The following is a 22,418-nucleotide window of genomic DNA, read 5'->3' on the forward strand; positions in this document are numbered from 1 at the left end:
CTTGACTGTGCCCACTCGGAGAGTTTGCAATAGGACAGACGGACAAAAGCCCTTGGCTTCTCCAGGCACATGTGTGCAGTTCTAGCAAACGTGGCGCCATGTGCAAGTGGGAAGGATCTGAATCCCCATGATTTTTTTTTTTTTTTGATGGTGGAGAGAATTATTTGGGGTAGCTGTTCAGATGACGGCTCACACGGAGGCTCAACCCTGCAGCACAGAGCTAATCTCGAATCGTGATTGCCTGTAATGATGATTACCCAAACTCTGGAATTAGAACAATAGATTTTACAAAGTTAGAGCAGACTTGCTCCACTATTCCATATGTGAGCACAGCTTTAACAACCTTGATCTTTCACAAAGTACTAGGCTTCAGTTATTCAGCTTCTGAAATAGCAACGTTCAGAAGCAATGGCTCTCACCTATCCATCTTTTCAAAATCATGGCATGTTAAATAAAGCAACTCACCCATCGGAGACCTACAGGCTGAAGTTGGATAAAGAAGAAACAACAGACCTGTGGTCATATCCCAGCTCTGCCACCTAGAAACCATGTGGCCCGGAGAAAGTCGTCCCTCTTTTGAATCTCCATTTCCTAATCTGGAAGTCATTGTGAGCATGGAGTGATCAGATCTGTTATCAGTTCAGTGACTTCAAAAGTCTTAAGAATCCTTCTTGATCTTTGGATTTGCAGCCTTCGTTTGACATAGAAGCTTGTTTGGAAACAGTGTTGAGTAAGGAAGGTGGTATTTTCACTAAACTAGGGATGGAGCTTTATAGCAAAAAAACAGGTCCCCTAAAGGTGGAACATTTTGGCCTCAGCACCGTCTGGTACCCAACAGATGCCTTTGCCAAAGTTGCCCCATTGGCTCTCAGCATTTAGTGTGCATCTGAGCCAGGTCTCCAACTTCCTTCTCCCCCAGGGTCTGGATGTCAAAGCACTGCAATGGCCCGAGATCCAACATTTTGAGAAGTTATCTCTGTGGATTTTGAGATAGATGCTTCAAGGACTATCTGTCCCACCCTCTACCCCGTCACTGAGAAACTGCTTGATGCATGTGTCTATGAGTCAAATTGGCGTTTAAAAACACAGCAAAATCTCTGTCTCTGGATGGCCCAGCTCAGACAGCCACTACCTGCAGAGGAGGCCTGACTTGCTTGGGAGGGAAAGGGGCGATGGCTGCGGAACCCTTGACCACCTCCACATCTGGCCTTAAGTGTCTGCCACCCCCAGGAACGTCCCCTACGGTACTGCATGCAACGTCTGTCGGTCGCCCCCAGACTGACGTTATCCAAGTGAGCTAAGGCTGTCGTCTGCCCGGCACTGGCTCATTCAGGAGCCACTGGAATGATCAATGAGACCGAGCAGCCGGCCCCTCTCTGGCCGCTGGTGAATCAGCTGCAGCTGCCTGGGCCCGACCCCTTCTCCACAGAGCAGGAAGCACTTGAACCAGGGATGACTCGCGTCTGGCTAATGGCGCTTCTGTGTCAGGCATTGTCCTTGATGCCATACGTATCTCATATGTGAGTGGGCTGGAGCTCCTGAAGACAGACCAGTAGTGGACATATCCCTTCAGCCAGAGCACCCCCCTTCCCGCCTCCCCCCACTAAAGCCCTTGATGGCATTTGGTTTCGGTTTTTGCTTTTTAAAGTTTATTTTTTTATTGTGTGAGAGAGAGCACAAGTTGGTGAAGGACAGAGAGAAAGGGAGAGAGAGAAGCCCAAGCAGGCTCCACACGGCCAGCGCAGAACCCGATGCAGGGCTCGAACTGACGAACCGTGAGATCGTGACCTGAGCTGAAGTCGAACACTTAACCTACTGAACCACCCAGGCGCCCCTTTACTGTCTCCCTTCTTGAAAGAGTCCTAGTTAGTCTTTCTGAGCAAAAGTAAGAGCCAGACTTACTAAGGGGAAGCCGGGTCAAGCTTGTGATTGAAAATAAATTTTCAAAGATAGATTTTATCTTTGATTTTTCTCTCCCCTTCCTGTGTTTGTCCTTAGCACTCCATCTTCCCACACGCATGCACAGCACGTGCATGTATGTATGCGCATACGCATTCATGGTAAAAGCATTTTAAGTGCAGATCCTTCTGGGGAAGGGTATGGCGCAGATAGTCACACTGCCTTAGAGAAGACCCAGGCTGCTGCCATTTCCATTGTCATGGTTACTGGGCCTGGCCCCTAGGGCTATCCTCAGACCTGAGGCTTTCAGCTTGTGTTCACACTCTCCTCCCGACACCTGCCTCACAGTGAAAGAGGGACCTTCCAATGTGTGTCCTCTAAGCCTTAGAATTGACCATACTGTCGATTTGTCTATTTCACCTGCCCCCTTAATTTGAAATCAGTTTCTCTCTCTTATGCACACAGACAGGAGACCTACATCCCCGATGGTCTGGGCTCTTTGGGTTGTACAGCCCCTCATTATTTTGCTATAGACTCAGGCCCCTTTTCCTAATCCCAGGGGTCTTGATGATGGCGACACAGTGTATGTGTGTTGTTTTCACACCAAATCTGCCAGAAGGACCACAGCATCCTTTCTCCTGGCTCTGAGCAGACATCCTACTTGCAAAAGGCATTTTACTCCCTTCTCTCTCCACCCCCCCCCCCCATCAAATTCGTTTTGCCACTTTGAAAGTACACAGGGGGAAGAAATACTTGTTGGCCCTGGGGTTTTCAGAGAGAAGGGAAGGAGAGTGGAACAGTTCAAAAATGCAGACAGGGCAGAGAATGTTTCCATTGTGTATGGCTCCTTATTATCAATTCCCTGTAAGTACACGTGGCTTCTGGGAACCTCAGGCTGGAAGGCTGGTCCACACTGTGGGTGGAATTGGATAAAAAGGAGTTAAAGACACTGTAGACTTTTCCTCAATGGGGCTCAGTCTGTAGAATACAGGTTCCAGAACGTTCATGGTAGGATCGGTCATCTGGAGTTTGCTAAAGCTTTGAGGAGATTCTAACGACCACCCACTCTTGCGAACTGCTGATCTAGGGGACAGAGAACTCCAGGAGAGTTTGATAGAGATGATGGAGGAGATAGGTGACATCTAGTCCACTTGTGCCCAGCAATGCAGTTAATTAGGCAGAGAAGGGACAGAAATAACACACCCTGGCCTGTTTGTTGCCAAACAAAATCGGACTTGAGCACCATTTAACCCCGTAGAGCCACAGTGGAGTGGGAGACTCCAGCGCTCTGGCCCACCCTCAGTCTGCCAGCCACCCCGCAAGCATCACCAGGGTGATGTAGAACATTCACAGGGACACGGCGTATCTACAGTCTCCTCTCAGCTGGTTCTCCTCTCTCCGGAGGAAAAACAACACCGGGCCCGTGTGTCTGCCTTTTTTGGCAGAAGTGCGGACCATAGTTGCTTGCCATGCCGTGGAGGGTGGGGGTGGGGGGTGGGGTTGGTGGTTTTCGATGGCAGGCAGTGGGGCTGACGTCTGTCACTGTGTGTTTTGTAGTACAGAATCGGACAGCTGTACATGATCAGCAAGCACAGCCACGAGCAGAGCGACCGAGGGGAAGGGGTGGAGGTCGTCCAGAACGAGCCCTTTGAGGATCCTCACCATGGCAACGGGCAGTTCACCGAGAAGCGGGTATATCTCAACAGGTAAGTCATAGCAGCGGCCATCCACCTGCAGGCTGTCCCACCCCACCCCGCGGCTGAGCTGGAGGCGGTGTGTGGGATGAAAAGGTGACCCGGAAAGTCATTACCTTTGCCAGCTCCATCCACCAGTCTCATCGCTTCCCCTGCCTTGGGCAAAAGTCCTCAACTGCGTTTTCATGAGGAGGGACTTTCCTTTTACATATCCCACCCCCTGGATGACATGTTAAGATGAAATCTGGTTTAAAGTATGACAGGGCTTTGTCTTCTCCCTCTGGTTTCACGCTAGCCATGGGAAAGAGGTGGCTTTGCCTGAAGGTTGTAGAGAAGTACCCAAGATTGCAGTGTGCCCTTGCTTGGGGTCTTGACTTGGTAAGCCTTCTCATTCCTGCCAGGTGACCACTTGGTGTTCACAAAGGGAACTGACAATGACGGTTGTCACAGCTCCTTTGGAAGAGTAAATAAGCAAGGATTATAAACCAGCACTCACCGGGGCAGCCATTGCCCCTTTGCAAAGTGCCTTCTTTGATCTCTTGCTGTTTTCTTACCATTAATGGCATAGTTGAGTATTGGGGCTCGTCTGATGTCCTCCCCACCCTATACCCCCTTCCAGTCTGTTTTCTTCCATTTTTTCTCTTCCAGCTCAGGACATTTGTATACTCACTGGAAATATATTTTATTGAAATTAACTGTCTGTTCCAATGAACCAATGGATAACTGGGTTGGTCTTTACTACCATTTCTGTGCATTCTCTTTACCCCAACCTGCAGCTCCTCCGATTGGCCGGTACGTGATTATTCAGAAAGCATTTCTCACATATAACTGGACAGCACCCCAGTTTATTCACTGATAACTTGTGAATGTTTATCCATTCTTTGTGCCTTGACCACGAGACATTTCTGAGGGGAGCCACATAGGGATTCTGCCCATATGCTCACATGGCTCCACCTTCCAGCAGGCTCAAGTAGACTGTTCCTTCTCGATGGGTGCATTTGGCTCCTGTCACAACGGTGTATGGAAATCTCTCAGGCCAGTATCCTGACAGTGAAGGCCAAGGGCTGATTAAACTGACACATTTTAATCTACCCAGGGACGCAGTATCAGGGAATTCCTGAGTCACGATGCAATGCAAATGAGATCGATCTTATTCATCTATTAAGAGCTGTGAATTTGCAGAATTTGGAACCAGTTCAAGCTCCAGCCAGCTGCTGGTTTGCAAGGGTAGCTGAGCTCTGGGACCGGCCTGGAGATGACTTCCTTACAGATACTGGTTGCTCAGTACCTGCTTTGGCATTCTTAGTGTGGAGCATGAAAATCAAACACAGGAGTCACCTGTGTAGAGCAAAGAGCAGTGAGGGTGATGTGAGAGAAGAGAGACAGACCTATGGAAAATTCTGTTTCTTGGCAGACAATTGCCTTTTCCTAAATTATTGCTTAGGAAATGTTCCCTACGTACCAAATTAAAAACAAATTAGAAAACTTCATATCTGGGGCGCCTGGGTGGCTCAGCTGGTTGAGCATCCAACTGTTGATTGCAGCTCAGGTTATGATCTCACAGTTTCTGTTATCGAGCCCCAGCTACGTTAGGCTCTTGCTAATAGCAATGAATTCTCTCCCTCTCTCTCTGGCCCTCCTCTGTTTTCTCTCTCTCTCTCTCTCTCTCTCATAGCACTGGATTCTCTCTCCCTCTGTCTCTGGCCCACCTCAACCCTCTCTCTCTCTCTCAAAATAAATAAACAAAAACTTAAAAAAAAAAACAGAAAACTTCGATCTTTTCCTGAAACAGCACGAAGTGTCCAGATGTCTCTGTCATGGCTATTTTCTCTAGCAGAATATATGATGTTTATTTTAAAGGAGAATAATAAACATTAGTAAGAGGGAAATTAGTTATAAATAGAATATCTGGACTTCCAGTAATAGAAACTAAAAAGATTAATGTGGACCCCCCCCCACCTCCTATGACAAACACAGGATGAAATATAACAATATAAAGCTGAGCTCAAAACAAAGAAAGGGAAATCCTCAGGTACCAGAAACAAAGAGGAAACGCAAACCAGAGTGGGGAGCTGACGAGCTATTGCCCCAGAAACTGGGATATGTCAGAACTGGCACAAGGGGGATGTTATGCCCATAAGGGGACAGGAAATGTGGGTTTGGGCCCCTACACATGGGGAGTCGGAGCTGAGAGTCGTGCACAAAAATTGTTGCTGACAATTGAGTCCTCAGAGAGGTTGCCACTCAGAGGCACACGTGGGCAGAACTGCTAAAGGTGGTATTTAAAGTAGAAAGAAATTGAGCCCAAGAAGGAGGAGGGGAAGATCCAAAAGTAATAAACCAAGGAATTGGTAAACATCTGGGCAAGTCTGAATGAGTATAGGATGTTTTAAAGATACTGCCAATGGGTCTATATTCTTGGAATTTAAATAATGGACAGTAATAGCAGAAGATGAGAGGGTAGTAGTTATAGTAAAAAAAAAAAAATCACTGTACATTGCTAATATTGTTTAAGAGGAGGAGAGAAATGTTGATTGATTTAAAAACTTAAAAGACATGTGTGCATATTAAAAGATGGAAAGATAATCTCTAAAGAAATGGTAAAATACTATAAAACTTCCAAGAGAAAATGCGATCAATCCAATAGAAAGCAGAGTAAGAACAGAGAGAGTCCTACAAAAAGCATGGGAAACAGAAAACATAAAGTGGGTGGGGGGGGGGGCGCCTGGGTGGCTCAGCTGGTTAAGCATCAGACTATTGATATCCACTCACAGTTCACGGGATTGAGCCCCGTGTCCAGCTCTTCACTGACACCGTGGAGCCTGCTTAGGATTCTTTCTTTCCCTCTCTCTCTGCCCTTCCTTTGGACTCACTCTTGCTCATTCTCTTTCTCTCAAAATAAAGAAATAAAATTGAAAAAAAAAAACCCATAACCTTTGATGGTAAGATAAAGTATATCAGTGGTCACAATGAAGGTATGTGAATTAAATTCTACGCCTGAACCAGCTCAGCAAACATAGGACCACACCGCCAAAATCACAGGTAGTCTCAAGTTATAATTGGAGATTTTAACATGCCTGTTTAATAAATGGATAGAGCAAATAGCCAAATTAATCTAGCAAACGTAGAGCAGATGTAAACAGCAGAATTAGAACTTTGATGTAGTGGACATTAATAGACCCTAGTACCAACATGATTTTCTTTTTATTTTTCTTCTTCTTTTTTTAATGTTTATTTATTTTTGAGAGAGAGAGAGCAAGCAGGAAAAAAGCGGGGGAGGGGGCGGTATGGAGAATACAAAGCAGGTTCTGCCCTGTCAGCACAGAGCCCGACGCGGGGCTCGAACTCACGAACCATGAGATCATGACCTGAGCTGAAGTTGGACGCTCAACCAGCTGAGCCACCCAGGTGCCCCACCAACATGCTTTTCATAAACACATGAAAATGTACAAAAACCTGACTATACACTAGGCCAGAAATCAGTCTCAACAACTACCAGAAAATCAGTTTCATGTAGATCCTGTCTGCTGGTTCCAAAGCATTACAATAAGAAACTGACAAGTCAACTTCCTCATCATTCAGAAATATAAAAAATTTTAAATAAATCATGAGATAAAAATGTCCATACTCACTTTCCCAGCCACCTTTGCAGCTAGGGATGGCCATGTGACCTATTTCTGGCCAATGAGATGTAAGATTTCCCTCCCTGGTAAAAAGAGATGGGTACCCAGGTGGCTCAGGGTAGAGCATGTGACTCTTGATCTCTGGGTTGTGAGTTCAAGCCCCACACTGAGTGTAGAGATTACTTAAAAATAAAAATCTTAAAAAAGAGAGAGAGAGAAAGATGTCCAAAGGCATAATCTTGCTCTAAGAAAGGGGAAATGAATGGAGATTGTTAGGAAGGTAACTGAGAGTTGTCTACCACATAGACCTTGACAATAAAACTGAACAGTGGTGCAAAAAGGAAACTTCTAGACCAATCTCTGTTAAGAACAGATGTGAAAAGCTCATATAAAGGATTAGCAGATCAAATACTTCAGAGAATAATAATAATAATAATAAATCATGACTCGACCAGACTGTTAACATCAATAAGAGAATTCAGCAAGATTGCTGAGGATAAAATTCATGTACATCAGCATTATTATACAGCAGGGACAATAAGTGGAAAATGTAATTTAAAAAAAAATTCCATTAGAGGGATGCCTGGATAGCTCAGTCTGTTGAGCCTCCAACTCTTGATTTTGGCTCAGGTCATGATCCCAGGGTAATGGGATTGAGACCCACATTGGGCTTGGCACTGAGCATGGAGTCTGATTGGGATCTTCTCTCTCTCTCCCTGTCCCCTCTACCCTGCTCTCTCTCTCTCTCTCTCTCGCTCTCGCTCTCGCTCTCTCGCTCTCTCTCGCTCTCTCTTTAAAAAAAAAAATCCATTATAATAGAAAAAGGATAGGAAAAGAAATTTAAAGGAACCCTGTAGTCAGTCTACAAGATACACAACATCTTTTTGGAGAAAAAATATAAAACAGCAGTGGAGGACATTTTTATCTTTCTTTAGTAGACTTCATACCCACGTGTGGCTCGAAGTCACAATCCTGTGACCAAGTGTCGCATGCTCCACTGACTGACCCAGCCACGCATCCCAGTGGAGGACATTTTTAAAAACCCTAGGCAGGGACAACTGGCTGGCTCAGTCAGTGGACCATGTGACTCTTGTCACGGTCATGACAAGCCCCTCACTGGGTATAAAGCTTACAAAACAAAAACAAGGGGTGCCTCGGTGGATCAGCCGGTTAAACATCCGACTTTGGCTCAGGTCATGATCTCACAGTTCGTGGGTTCGAGCCCTGCATCGGGCTCTGTGCTGACAGCTAGATCAGAGCTTGGAGACTGTCTTCAGATTCTGTGTCTCCCTCTCTCTCTGACCCTCCCCTGCTCATGCTGTCTCTTATCTCTCTCTCAGAAATAAATAAAACATTAAAAAAACAAAAACAAAAACACCACCCAAAACAAAACCCTAGACAAGTGGTAATGTTCCTGGATAGGAAATTCCATATTAGAAAGTTGCTATCAATTCTCAAATTAATTATAAATTTAATGCAAATCTAATTAAAATGCCAATAGGGTTGTTTCCAAAATAGAATTTGAGAAAATAATCTTAGAATTCCTAATTATTATAGCCTTATAATGCAGCTTGGTATCTAGGGGGCAAGCCCCCTCTACTTATTCAATTTTTCCAGAATTGTTAATGTGAATTTTAAGATTAGAAAACCACCAATGATGTGAAGAATGACTGAAAAACCCAAGGGCATTTAACCTGGAAAGGCCAGACTCAGGGTGTGTAATGGTGTAGGCAGGTGGCGAAAAGGATTAGACGTGCATATTTGATAAGACATCCAAAGGACCAATTGGACCCAGACCAGTGGGCAAGAGACCGCCAAGGAGAAAGGTCTAGGCTCAGTTTAAGGAAGGAATCTAAGTGCACATGTGAGGGCACAGTAGGGTGCCTTAGAGTCAGTTATGCTGTCACTGGGGAAGCTTGACCATGAGCGGAGCACCCACTTATCAGACTGTCCTTGAGCAGACTCAAACATCAAATAGGTGGTTAAGCCGAGCACCCTTTCAGATCCTTTTCAACCCTCGTTTTCCATGCTCAGAGTAAGCTGCAGACATAATCCTGACTCACCTCCAGCATACATAAATGAGTAACCAATGAGACGTTGGAGAAAAGTACTCTGTGTTCCCTTTGCTCGAGTCTGAACTAGGTCCATCGTTTTATAATTCAAAAGACTCTTGGTATATTTGGAAGAGTGTAGCACATCTCTTAGGGCCAGGGAGATTATGGTTTAGTAAGAGAAAAAGAAAAAGAACGTTGATGTGGCGTACTATGAAATAAGAAGATGGCTTTCTGGAATCCTAAAAGGACATCACATCCATTACTTTAATACACACGGGAGCCACCTTGTGTTAATCGTGTCCTGCACACACAGGTCATGGGGCTGCTCTCTTGGCAAGGCTGCTTCGTAATTGAAATTCATTAAATAGGTGTTTATTGAAACTTTACGTGTATAGCACATTGTTCCTCTATTGGGGAGAATTGCTTAGTAAGTAACACATGGCCCTTGGCTTCTGATCGAAGCAGGATCTAGGCTGACAATGTCTAGCATATGTGAGTCTGTCCGTCCATCTTGTGAGTGGTGTCAGGGAGGAAAATCTTTTCCTCAGCCCACTTAGGCTCTGTCAATGGAGGCCTGCAAATTAAACAAAAGCTGACAGATTAGTGAGAGAAAAGACATGTTTTATTCATGGAAGTGAAGTACAGGGGAGCACCCTGAAAAATAGAATTTGGGGTTTATATACCATTTTAAGGGGGGGGGAAGGAATTTCTGAAAAAACAAATGACGCTCATGGAAAGTAAACAGGGCTTTAGGAGATGGATAGGAGATATGATAGTTTTGTTACAGCATCTGTTTAGGCAGTTTCTTATCTCAGTGCTTACTTCTCATCTCTGGTGATAGGAGTCAGTCTCTGGCTGTTGAGTCTCCTGGGAAGGGGATTTATGGCCGGTGAATTCTTTCTGGAGGCTCTGATTTTATGCTGATAAGGGCAGTTTAGGGAAAGCGTCTTCCTGCAACTGTTGATTCTCAAATGTCTTCAGCTCCAAATAATTCTTACACTCCTGTGGGTGGCATCTCGGAGACCTCTTTACCGGTCACGGGGAAATGGGTTCTGAGAGCTGAACTGGCATTGGCTAAGATGTCATAGTGCCCATTAAATAATTCACACTGAGAAATATCTTTTTCCCGGGAACCCGCATTCATGAACTGATAAAGTGAGTGAATTCTCTTCCTTACGTCAGTCTAAATTTTTTTTTTACATTTATTTATTTTTGAGAGACAGAGACAGAGCACAAGTGGGGGAGGGGCAGAGAGAGGAGGAGACACAGAATCTGAAGCAGGCTCCAGGCTCCGAGCTGTTAGCACAGAGCCCGACGTGGGGCTCGAACTCACAAGCCCCCTGAGATCATTACCTGAGCCGGCGTCGGACGCTCAACCGACTGAGCCACCCAGGCGGCCCTCCTTATGCCAATCTATATGGGAAGGCAAATCACATTTAGAGATTGGCTTATCAGCTTGTTCTTATCGGAGCTACTCAGAGCCTGGGTCGCCAGAGCCTCCTCTCTGAGTCTGACCTGAGAGAAAGGATATTTTATGGGAGGATGTGAGTGGCCCACAGAATTACCTGCGGGCTTGAGAATGGGCAGCTATCAGGGAACCTGCAAGGGGCCAAGGGCAGCAGACAGACCGCTTCATTCTGCCTATACCACCATGACTGCCAAGAATGGGTCCACCATGTCCCTTTTTTTTTCTTTCTATCACTTACTCCCAAATCTCAAACGTAAGCATCCCACTGAGTTTCCAGTCCAGGCTTGGGCTACCAATAATGGGGACAGGGACCTCCAGGCTGTTTTCCAAAGTGACCGCATTTTACACTCCCTTCAGCAAATGTGTGAGGATTCCAGTTTCTCCACATAATCGCGGACACTTGCTATTTTCTGTCTTTTTGATTAGAGCCATCCTAGTGGGTGTGAAGTGGCATCTCGTTTTGGTTTTGATTGGCACTTCCCTCATAACTAATGATTGTTGAACGTCTCTTCTGGTGCTCATTGGCCATTTATGGGAGAAATGGCTGTTGTTGTCCTTTGCCCATTTTTCAATTGAGTCTGATGTCTTTTGAATATGCCATCCATTCTTTTATTACTTCTAGCTCATCTCCCAAGGACTGGGACCCCTCTGGCCCCTCCCTACGGCGCCAATACACTGCTGGGTGCACAGTCCATTTTGGCGGTTGCCTCATATACTCGGAACATTACATTACTTCTCATACGTTAGTACAATTGGAGATTGTCCTTGGGCTTTCGATCCAGTTCAGTTAACCAAATAAGTGGTATTTCTTGGCTTGTCTTCAAAAAATAAAAATCCCCACTTCAACTGGCATCCAAGGAAAGGAGGCAAGATAGTATTCAGTCTCTCAAGTAGTGATTCTAAATAAAACCTGTCTCCCCAGCTCAGATGCGGGTGGGTCTTGTCTTGGGTCCCTGTTAAATTTTCTCTTCATCTACAACATCATACCCGTCCCTTCCCATGAAGCCCATGAGGGGAGGGGTTTGGGGCTGAGGGGAGGGGGAGGGGCAAGGGAGAAAAGATGAAGCCTATTTTTAGGCTTGTTTTTCAGTCATGAAGTGTCATGTTCTTCCCCACCGCGGCTGCTGGGTTAATTAGGCTGTGCTGGCAGCTGCCAGTCAGGGAGGGATGCCAGCCTAGAACGGCGATTCCGCCTCATGCCTGAATTGATTTGCATGAAGGACTGTATCTTTCCTGTTACACGGCTCTGGCCATCTAGGGCCACCTCTCTCGGCCTCTGTGTCTCTCTGCGTACGAGAGGGTCCAGCTTCCCCAAGCCACAGGTCCTGTTTGGACAAGCAAAGCCATCGGCTGGTCACTTTGCCTCCCAGCTCACTGGTCCAGCTTTGTTGCCAGGGGCTGGGCTCTTTCACATTTCCTTTCTCTTCTCCCACATCTTCTCCATCTGCCAAGCAGATCAATCTCATCTCTTAGATCGTGCTCAAAGGAAGAGCACAGTGCCCAGAACTTGTGTGGCCTGGAGAGAGCCCCGCTGCCCAGGAAACAGGTCACAGAGAAATTGTCAGGGTCCAAGATTCTGACCTGAGGGCTTATATCCTTTCTGTTTTGAAAGAATCTTTATGGTCGTTACTGAATGTTCAGAGTCAGCCATTAGTCATTCAGGAAATATTTATAGCTGCCTGCAGTGTGCCAGGCACTGTCCTAGGTGCTGGGCATGCAGCAGTGCGCAGAATGAGGATCTCTGTCCTGGAGGAACTTCCCTTCTAGTTGGGAGTGACAGTGCTCAGTGGCCATAATATATGCAAACATCAAATGTTTCGGTTTTTAAATGTTTATTTATTTAAAACAATTGCTAAGTGTTTCAGAGAGATGGGCAAGAGCGTGAGTGGGGGAGGGGCAGAGAGAGAGAGAGAGAGAGAGAGAGAGAGAGAGAACCTGAAGCAGGCTTCAGGCTCTGAGCTGTCAGCACTGAACCCAATACGGGGCTCGAACCCATAAACCACAAGATCATGACCTGAGCCGAACCGGCCACTTAACCAACCGAGCCATCCAGGTGCCCCCAAACTACTCTTTTAAGCAGGGAGAGCGGTGGTAGTCTCTAAGTTAAATTACAAGCAGAACTCAAAGACCAGCCAGAAAAATCATTAAGAAGAGTAAGTGAATAAATCACAGCAGCTGGAGAGGAAATGTAAAAAGACCTCGGAGATCACCATACGCGGAGGTATGCGGAGCTGGACACAGACAATTGATTATTGTCAAATAGTTGTCAAATGCCAGGTTGGAAAGAAAAGGTGAGAATATCCCTCCTGGCCCAGTGGAAAATGAGGTTCCAAAAGGTAGCTCAGTTCTTTTTAGAAGTCCCGTAAGTGGGCTACGTTTATCTGAGCACAATCTCAGCATCGGCCGCGGCAGATTTCAGGGACACTGTGGCGAAAAGCCTGAGCGAAGCGAACCCAGGCAGCCTGTCTTTCTGCTGGGAATGTTTTAAGTCCAAAAGGTGATTGATTCTAGTGCTGCATATCTTGCATGAGTTGATGGGTAAAACAGTGAAAATAAAGATTCTGGTGAAGACTGTCAAAACTCTGATTCCTGTTGAGAAAATGAAATTAGACTCCATTTAGACCACATTTGGCCTAATAATGTTCAGTACCTCCTGGGGCCAAAAAATATTCCCAAATGAGCATAGAGTGCAAAGAGAGATTAGATATCAGGGCAAATCTGGATTGTAAAGGGCCAGAAGCTTCTAAAGGAGGGCTGGTTTGGGTTTCAGTTCCGGAAGCTCTTGGTGAAGTAAAGAAATACGCTTCAGCTGAGACCAGTTCAGATTATGCCTGCATATCGGGTCCTTCTTATCAAGTCAGTTGTAATTTAGAGAGACCTAGGGAACAGAGGAGAAGGTTTCAGTGACCATATCCACTTACGTCCAAGGCCAGGTTTCCCAGTCTCCACGCTGTTATTAATGTTGGGGGCCAGAGAATTCTTTGCTGTGGGGGTTTCCTGAGCGTGGAGCATTGTAGGATGTTGAGTGGTGTCCCTGGCCTCCACCCACTAGATGCCAACAGCATCCCTGCCCACCCCCCACCTCCCCGACCTCTCAGTTGTGACAACCAGAAATGTTTCCGGACTTGGTCACATGCCTCAGGGTCGAGGGGGAGTAGAATGCCCGCCTCCCCCATTGAGAACCAGGGCACTGGCATGACCAGCTTAGTGGTTTCCCCGGGGCTGAGGAACTCCAGCACGCAGGACTTGCAGCGCTGAGAGCAGGACAGTCTCCTGTAGACAGGGATGAGCTGGTCACCGGGGTGTGTCATTGATAGGTTCTATTTTACACTAGACTTTTAAGGTGGAAAAAAATACATAAAAGTGAAAAATGAAACATTTCGGAAAGCCTGTCTTTTGGAGGGGGCCACTGACAGAGGTGTTTGGGACATGGTATCATTTCGCATCAGCAACGTATTACGATTCTGCAAAGGCTTCAGGGTTTTAGCCATCTGTCCTTTCTTTCCCTCAGTGTCTCTGAAGCCTGAGCGGTGGTGATGTGGGCCACCGGGAGGTCTGGTCCTGGCCAGCAACCCAGGGGACCTGATTCAAACCGTGCCACCATTCCAGAAGAGAGACTCTTGAAATTTTATTAATGTTTATTGATTTTTGAGAGAGAGAAAGAGACAGTGCAAACCGGGGGGGGGGGGGACAGAACAAGAGGGAGACCCAGAATCCAAACCAGGGTCCAGGCTCTGAACTGTTAGCACAGAGCCCGATGCGGGGTTTGAACCCACGAACCTTGAGATCATGACCTGAGCTGAAGTCGGACGCTTAGCCAACTAGCCACCCAGGAGTCCCTCCAGATGAGAGACTCTTGTTTGACACCTGGTAGTGAGTTTGAGTGACAGACTTCTCCTTAGAATTGGAGGCTGTGTGACAGTATACATCATGAAAGTGACAGCAGCATTGGGGACTAATTTAATTCCATTTTCCTTTGCACCCCCGATAAATCATCGCTCCAGGGAAAAATAAATTTTACTTCCTCAGACAAAAATGATTTGAATAATGATGTGCTCTGGGGAAAGTGGGGGCTGAGAGAAGGTCTGTTAGTGGGAATAAAATATTTGAATATTATATCATGGAACTTGTGGCCAATAACTCCTGGCCCTGGCCGGGTAAATGGCTCATAGTGAAAGGTTCTCCTTCCTAGGCTCATCGAAGAACCCTATAAAATGGTATCAGTCCTCTTGGCTGAATGTTGGGGTTTTTTTTTTAGGGCGTCTCTTTGGAAAAGGTAGCTGATTCTCGTGTTGCGTATCCTGTATGAGTTGGTGGATGAAACCCCTGAACTAAAGATTCTAAAGGCTGAAGTCCTGACCACCTACAAATAGGGAAGGTCTCGATGTGAATGGACAACTGCCAGTGTTTTTCAGCCTCCTTCCAGGAAAGGGTTGTAGCTTAGGGATGTGGTTCTTCTGGGAGGCTTTTTAAGTGATATAGGGCATGATTTATGGAGAGAGGGGGCTGGGCCCCAGAGTGCTATGCCTCAGGAGCCTAATGCATGTGGGAAGGGGTGCAGTGCGGTGGAACCCCGCCCCCAACGTAGGGCTCTGATGCCTGTAGGGAGACCTGGGTACTTTGTCTAAGCTAGAGAATGCCTAGATTTCTTTGGGGGAGATTCTACAGTTCTGTTCCAGCCCATTAAAAGCACAGGGAAGGGGCGCCTGGGTAGCTCAGTTGGTTAAGCGTCCGACTTCGGCTCAGGTCATCATCTCACAGTTCGTGGGTTCAAGCCCCGCATAGGGCTCTGTGCTGACAGCTAGCCCGGAGCCTGGAGCCTGCTTCAGATTCTGTATTTCCCTCTCTCTCTGACCCTCCCCTGCTCACACTGTCTCTCTCTCTGAGAAGTAAATAAAATATTAAAAAAAAAAAAAAAAGCACAGGGAAGCCACTTGCCTATGTCCTCCTAGGCCCCCCCGCTGATACACATCGCTCTGGGCTGGGCTCTGGGGCAGAAAGGGGGGAGCCCAGGGTGAGTTCTGCTCGGCCTGTTTCCTGCAAGCGAGCCCAGTGCGATTTTCCCACTCTGCACATCAACCCTGCTTGCCTTCCAGCTTCAGCGACAGAAAGGATAAATCAAAGGCAAAAGCTATAAAAACCCCTGTCAGGAAGCAGCTCCTTCCTTTCAAGCAGTGTGAACGTAAGGTAAATGAGCAGTTACTGCAGAGATGATTTTATAGGAGTGAGACTTTCTGCAGGAGAGCAGCGAGGAAAATTGGGATGCGGATCTTCAAATGCACCTGCCCACGCCGCTCAGCCCACTGGAGAGCGGTGGCCTTCATCTGACACTCCCCCAACTTCGGGGGAGCTTTGAGTCCCCCATTTGACTTGACCCTGATAAACGGCCCAGAGCTTTGGGTTAGATCCTGCTGGCCACTAAAAATACATATTTGTCTTAAAAAAAAAAAAAAGAAGTGGGTCCTCTACACTGTCAGAAATAAGAGAAACAAGTTGAGAGGACATGCAAGATACACAGTATTTTTCTGGCTTGGGTTGTCATTTAAACTCCATGTTCAAGAGTGGTTGGGAATTTGGGGTTCTGTTAGCTTGATGGCTGGGTTTTCCTGGTTTTGTCGGCTTAGAATTCACAACTGGCCCACGGTGTGAGTTATTGTCAACATGTGGCCTTCAGGAGCTCAGAGTCTGTGACCTCTCGGGATCTGATGTCCCTCTAGGCCCAGAGTCCCAGACCTTTAAGCCGTAGGCACCAGGATAGGAAAGAAACAAAATGGCAGGGGCTAGGGGGCACTGTGAGGTTCAAGTCATTTGAGTGTCTGACTCTTAATTTCAGCTCAGGGCATCATCTCACGGTTCGTGAGTTCGAGCCCTGCATGGGGCTCTGTGCTGACAGTGCAGAGCCTACTTGGGATTCTGTCTCTCTCTCCACCACTCCCCTGCTCTCTCTCTCACTCTCAAAAGAAATAAACTTAAAAAGTAGAACAACAAAAAAAGAAAAACAAAGTGGTAGCATCTGGAAAGACACAAAGCCCCCCACATATAGTGCTGTGGGCGTGGAGGGGGAGGAACAGAGGCGTAGACTAAAATCACCCAGACATATTTAAGGAAAATCGGGTACCATATATTCAAATATAACCTCTACGGAATTCTCTGAGCCTGTACTGCTCTAGTAGACCTGGCCCCTGAGGGAAAACAAAACCAAATAAAACTAAACAAAACTTAATTAGTCTTTGGTTTACAAAAGGTGTTAAGACATGTGCCTCTGGGTTTTCTTTGTTGTAAGAATTTGTTTTCTGCTAATGGCCGCAGGGGTGATCCTGCTGTGGAAAGGCTCCATCACTATATTATTGCCAGCGGCTGCTTTCTCAGGTCCCCACGCACTGGCTGGCTTCAAACAACGCAGGTTTGTCCTGCCTCCATTGCGGAGGCCACAAGTCTGAAATCAAGGTGTGGGCCGTGCTGATTGCTCATGGGGGCTCCGCAGGGGAGGCTGTCCTGTGCCTCCCTCCCGGCTTCCGGCGTCCGAGGCAGCCCTTGGCCCTTGGCTCTGTCACTCCCATCTCTGCCTCTGTCATCACGTGGCTTCACCCCCTCTGTGTGTACCTGTCTCTAAATCTCTCCTTTCTCTAACGAGGACACCAGTCCCTGGAGGGAGGGCCTGCCCTAAACCCAATGAGTTTCCGTCTTGAGATCCTTAATTACCTCGGCAAAAGTCCTGCTTTCAAATACGGTTAAGTTCACAGGTGCTGGCAGTTAGGACATGGCTCTTTCTTCCGAGGGGACACAAGTTCGCCAACTGCAGTCATCAAGGGGCTGTATTCTGCTATTCCTCACATCTCTAACATTATTTTTTTTAATTTTTTTTAATGTTTTATTGATTTCTAAGAGAGAGAGACAGCGTGAGCAGGGGAGGGTCAGAGAGAGAGGGACTCACAGACTCTGAAACAGGCTTCAGGCTCCGAGCTGGCGGTCAGCACAGAGCCTGACGCGGAGCTCGAACCCAGGAACCGCGAGATCATGACCCAAGCGAAAGTCGGACGCTTAACTGACTAAGCCACCCAGGCGCCCCACATCTCTGACATTATTACCGTCTGTTGCTTTAGTTCGTTTTTAGAACATTGCCCTGTGGATTGTTGAGTTGACCCCCGGCTCTAACGTTTGCCTCTGTCTCCCTCCCTCTTCAGTCTTAAACATCCTGTCCTACACTTCAGCCGTATGAGTCCTAGGAGACCAGGGCCAGGCTGGCCCCCCCCCCCTCCACCCCCCGACAGGGCACCTTGCAGGCGCTGAAACCTCATGTCCTTGTAAGTGAGATCAAAGAGGACAGGCTAACAATCCTAGGAGGTTCCCCACACCAGGCTGTCACCTGCCTCCCCACATTTTAAGAGCATATAAAGGGGCCCCGGGGTGGCTCAGTCAGTTGAGCATCCCGCTTCGGCTCAGGGCCTGATCTCATGGTTCGTGCGTTCAAGCTCCGCACAGGGCTCTCTGCAGTCGTTGAGGCTCCTGCTTTGGATCCTCTATGTCCCTCTCTCTCTCTGCGCCCCCCCCCCCACCCTCCGGTGCACACTTATGTACGCGCACTCTCTCTCTCTCTCTCAAAAATATAAATATTTTTTAAAAAAGCATAGGAATATGCACAGAAAATGGTGCACTATGGTAAAAACCAGAGGGATGGGGGAGTGATGACCTGTGGAGAGAAGGGCTGCTTCGGAACGCCTCCGTGCTCTCTAGCAGTTTATCCAGAAAGGTGTGGGAGCACATGAGATTCTGGACACACTTTTCTAATTGCCTTTTTTTTTTTTTTCTTTCCTCTTAGCAAACTGCCCAGCTGGGCTAGAGCTGTTGTTCCCAAAATATTTTACGTTACAGAAAAGGCTTGGAACTATTATCCCTACACGATTACAGGTAAGTCCTTTTTACAATCGGCGTGTCACATGTAGCAGTAGGACATAGTGGTAGTCAGATTTCACTGATTGAGGGTTTATTACCCAGGCAGGGACTGTGAGAGCCCCCGAAGTATCTGCCTCCTCACCATTTACCTTCATCTTTTGAGATCGCGCTCTTCCTAGTGGGGGCTGCTAGGAATTAAACTAAACCATTCCGTCTTCCATCGTAAAGCGATTATATTAAATAGCTTATCGAGAAGGAACGTGAAACTTTTTTTTTTTTTTTTAGTGATATGTCTAGAGTTCTCATGATCCCTGTTTCTCCCTATTTCCTCAGTAGTCCCCAAGTAATTTGGGGATGCAGTTTGTTCATAAACAAGTTTGTTTATTTTGAATTGTTTTACAGCTTCCCCCAAACATCCCCAAAACCTTGACTATAATTTATGTCAGAGATTCTATTGGGTCTCTGCCCCAAACTACTTCCTCTGCAGTCGGATAATACGGTAATTATAAGATCACTTTCCCTCTCACTTGGAATGGAATCATGATAAACTCTGTGTTGATTCTGAACTAAAAGCTGTGCCCCCAGATTTGGAAGGTTTGGTTCCTGCCCCTCAAATACGAAAACTCAAGACCCTACTTGAATATTATAACAAGCTCTTCTTCCTGGTTATAAAAGCTGCTTTTCCACTTAAAAGATTTCCTCTGTGGTTAATGAAATGTTCCACTGGAATTATTAGTCTTGAATTCTGCCTTTATAATGCCAGCTCTCTGGTTTTTAATTAGCCACAAACCTATAGGCTAATTGAATCTTGTCGTAAAGTCCTTATCTACCCAACCACAGAAGTATCATCTGGAAGAGTTTTAAGAGCAAACATGGAGATATTTCTGAAAGTTCGATTTTTGGAAGGTTTCTTTAACATATTTTTAATAATTATAATTCACTGGTATTTGTTAGTTTTGTGGTTTTATGTTGCATACAAGCATGGTCTAAATCATCATTTTGTCTCTCTCTTTTCTTTTCCTTCTTGCCCAAATGAACATCTGGGACCAGAATACACAGTAAGTATCATTTAATCATTTTTAACTGTTCAAGAACAGTGGAGTAATTGGAACTTCCTGTGTATTTCTCATCTTATCCATGTAATTAAAAAAATAGAGGAATAATTCAGAATTAGAAATATTTAAATGTAGGCTATTACGTACCTATATGTAATGCAATACCTTGCTTGTTCTCATTTGTTCAAGAATATGAATGTTAATTTAAAATGCCTTGATATTCATTTTACATAATTAACTTTTGCTTGTATTTTTAAATAGCTTGACTACTCTACTTGTGATAGTTCCATATACTAGAATAGTTGCCAGTATCATTGTATTAGGTTGATAGAAGGCAGGGCTTCCACCTAAAGGCTGTGATCTGTTCACTTATTGGAGAACCTTGTAACTAGAAAGGTGTTCATTCAGATTATTTTCCTCTGAGCTCTGGATTGGACAGTCTTGATGACTTGATGAAAATCATTTAATTGCTTCCTGCCTAAGGGCCTCTGAAGTCATTACTTAGCATTTAAAAAAGGGGACCCTAGCCCCTAGCCTATCTCTATATCACCGTGTAATGGCATTTTCATTTGGATCACTGTCTTCAACAGACTAACAGGTCAAGTTGTCATAATAAGAAAATGGGGGCCACCCGGGTGGCTCAGTCGATTGAACATCCAACTCTTGATCTCAGCTGAGGCCTTGATCTCAGGGTCATGAGTTCAAGTTCTACATTGGGTTCTGCTCTGGGAGTGGAGCCTACTTAAAAAAAAAAAAAAAAGAAAAAGAAAAAGGTGGAGGAAAATGATTCATTGTGTCCTTGGCGATAGTACAGTGCCCCGCACATGATGAATGCTCGATAAATAGTTATTGAATGGCAGAAGGAAGGCAAAGACAGATGGGCCATCCCATCAGGTAGAGGAGGAGGGTCACTGGCTTTGGAGTCACATAGGCCTCAGTGTCCTCTGGCTCTGGCTTTGCCACTTCCTGCCCAGAGTTCTGAAGCCAGTCACCCCCAATTGCCAGTTCTTAAACTTATGTGACTCCATGACTATAATGCTCACCTGTCCTTTGCAAAATGAAGAAAATAGGAATAGTATCCAAAGTTGTTCATAAAATTAAATTTATTCCACTTAAAGTTTCTTTTAAGGAGAATAAATTACATCCCTCATTTTTGGGTATTACACTGCCTTTTCTTGGGGCACGTGGGTAGCTCAGTCAGTTGAGCATCTGACTCTTGATCTCAGCTCAGATCTTCGTCTCAGGGTCATAAGTTTGAGCCCCGCATTGGGCTCCATGCTGGGTATGAAACCGACTTAAAAGAAATTAAGTTGGGGTGCCTGGGTGGCTCAGTCGGTTAAGCATCCGACTTCGGCCGAGGTCATGATCTCACAGTTCATGGGTTCAAGCTCCGCGTCTGGCTCTGTGCTGACAGCTAGCTTAGAGCCTGGAGCCTGCTTTGGATCCTATATCTCCCTCTCTCTGACCCTCCCCTGCTCATGGTGTCCCTCTCTCTCTCTCTCTCTCTCTCAGAAATAAAACATAAAAAATTAAAAATTAAATAAAAAAAATAAAATATATTTTCTTCCCTAATGTCTTTAACTTTGAAAAAAGGCAATTCTTTGGCAAAGTACAAATTATTACATTTTAGAAGTAAGCAGCTTAACATCTCTGAACCAGTTTTTTCATCTCTAAAATTGGACTAAACCCTCTTTCATAGAGCCATTAGTAGAAGGATTCGGTGATTTAACATGGGGATCAGAAGATTTTTATTTTATTTATTTTTGAGAGAGAGAGCACGAGTGGGAGAGTACAGAGAGAGGAGGACCGACAGTCTGAAGCAGGCTCCCTGCTGACCAGAGGGAGCCCTCTGTGGGGCTGGAACTCACGAACCACGAGATCATGATCTGAGCCCAAGCTGGACGCTCAACTGACTGAACCCCCCACACACCCCCAGAAGACATTTTCTATAAAGGGTCATATAGTAACTATTTTCAGCTTTGTGGGCCAGCATCAATCACTGCAAAAACAACCATAGACAATATGTAAAGATACTGGCCTGGGTGAATTTCATTGGTCAGCAGGCCATATTGGTCCCAGGCTATAGTTTGCCAACCCCTGATGTATACAGTGTTTAGCATGTTGCCTGTGCATGGAAGGCAATTAAATGGTTCCCCACCAACATTATCCCCAGTTCCAAGGCTTCTAGCGATTGTGCTATCTCCTAAGAGGAATGCTTAGGGTATCTTTTGAGTCCTGCCTCTATTACCTCCCTTTTAACCTCCACTTCATCATCTGTAAGTGGGGAAAATGCAGTAACTATTTCATAAGGGTGAGGTGAAGATTATATGAAAGAATCCACATGAAATCTTAGCCTAGTCTTTGCTGCATGGTGAATGCTCAGTAAGTGTTCATTGCTATTATTTATCGTGTAATGCTAGAAGTTGCCGTCATTACAGTGGAAGTCCTGTGGGCAAATAAATGGGAATACATCTTGGTGCCCTTCACTGTAGACTGGGCTCCAATTCTTAGACTGGATGGCGCTGTCTAGGATATTATTTGATTTTATTGATATCTGATGTTATCCTATTTCCTGCTTCTCCAAAAGCTTGTACATGGACTTTTCACTTGACATGTGATCATTAGTTACAGGGACAAGAGAATTCGTGTCCCCATAACTATGCAAAGGTAGTTATTTGCCCGGCGAGCTTTAGAATCAGGTCACTTTGACTTGACCCAAAACTCGTGACGCT

The 22,418-nt window shown here is 45.9% G+C and overlaps 1 protein-coding gene across 3 annotated transcripts in view; it reads left to right on the forward strand.

The window, feature by feature from the left end:
• The window catches only part of PITPNC1 (phosphatidylinositol transfer protein cytoplasmic 1), a 263,091-nt gene that overhangs the window by 130,514 nt on the left and 110,159 nt on the right, over positions 1–22,418 (forward strand). For all 3 annotated transcript variants that reach the window (XM_039235924.1, XM_039235923.1, XM_039235926.1), the window contains 3 exons: positions 3,457–3,605; positions 18,558–18,646; positions 19,682–19,689. In XM_039235924.1, the coding sequence (XP_039091855.1) occupies positions 3,457–3,605; positions 18,558–18,646; positions 19,682–19,689 (246 nt within the window). The remainder of the gene's footprint in view (positions 1–3,456; positions 3,606–18,557; positions 18,647–19,681; positions 19,690–22,418) is intronic.

This window comes from Hyaena hyaena, unplaced genomic scaffold (assembly GCF_003009895.1).
Source record: "Hyaena hyaena isolate Hyena2069 unplaced genomic scaffold, ASM300989v1 scaffold_104, whole genome shotgun sequence".
NCBI classification, from domain to species: Eukaryota; Metazoa; Chordata; class Mammalia; order Carnivora; family Hyaenidae; genus Hyaena; species Hyaena hyaena.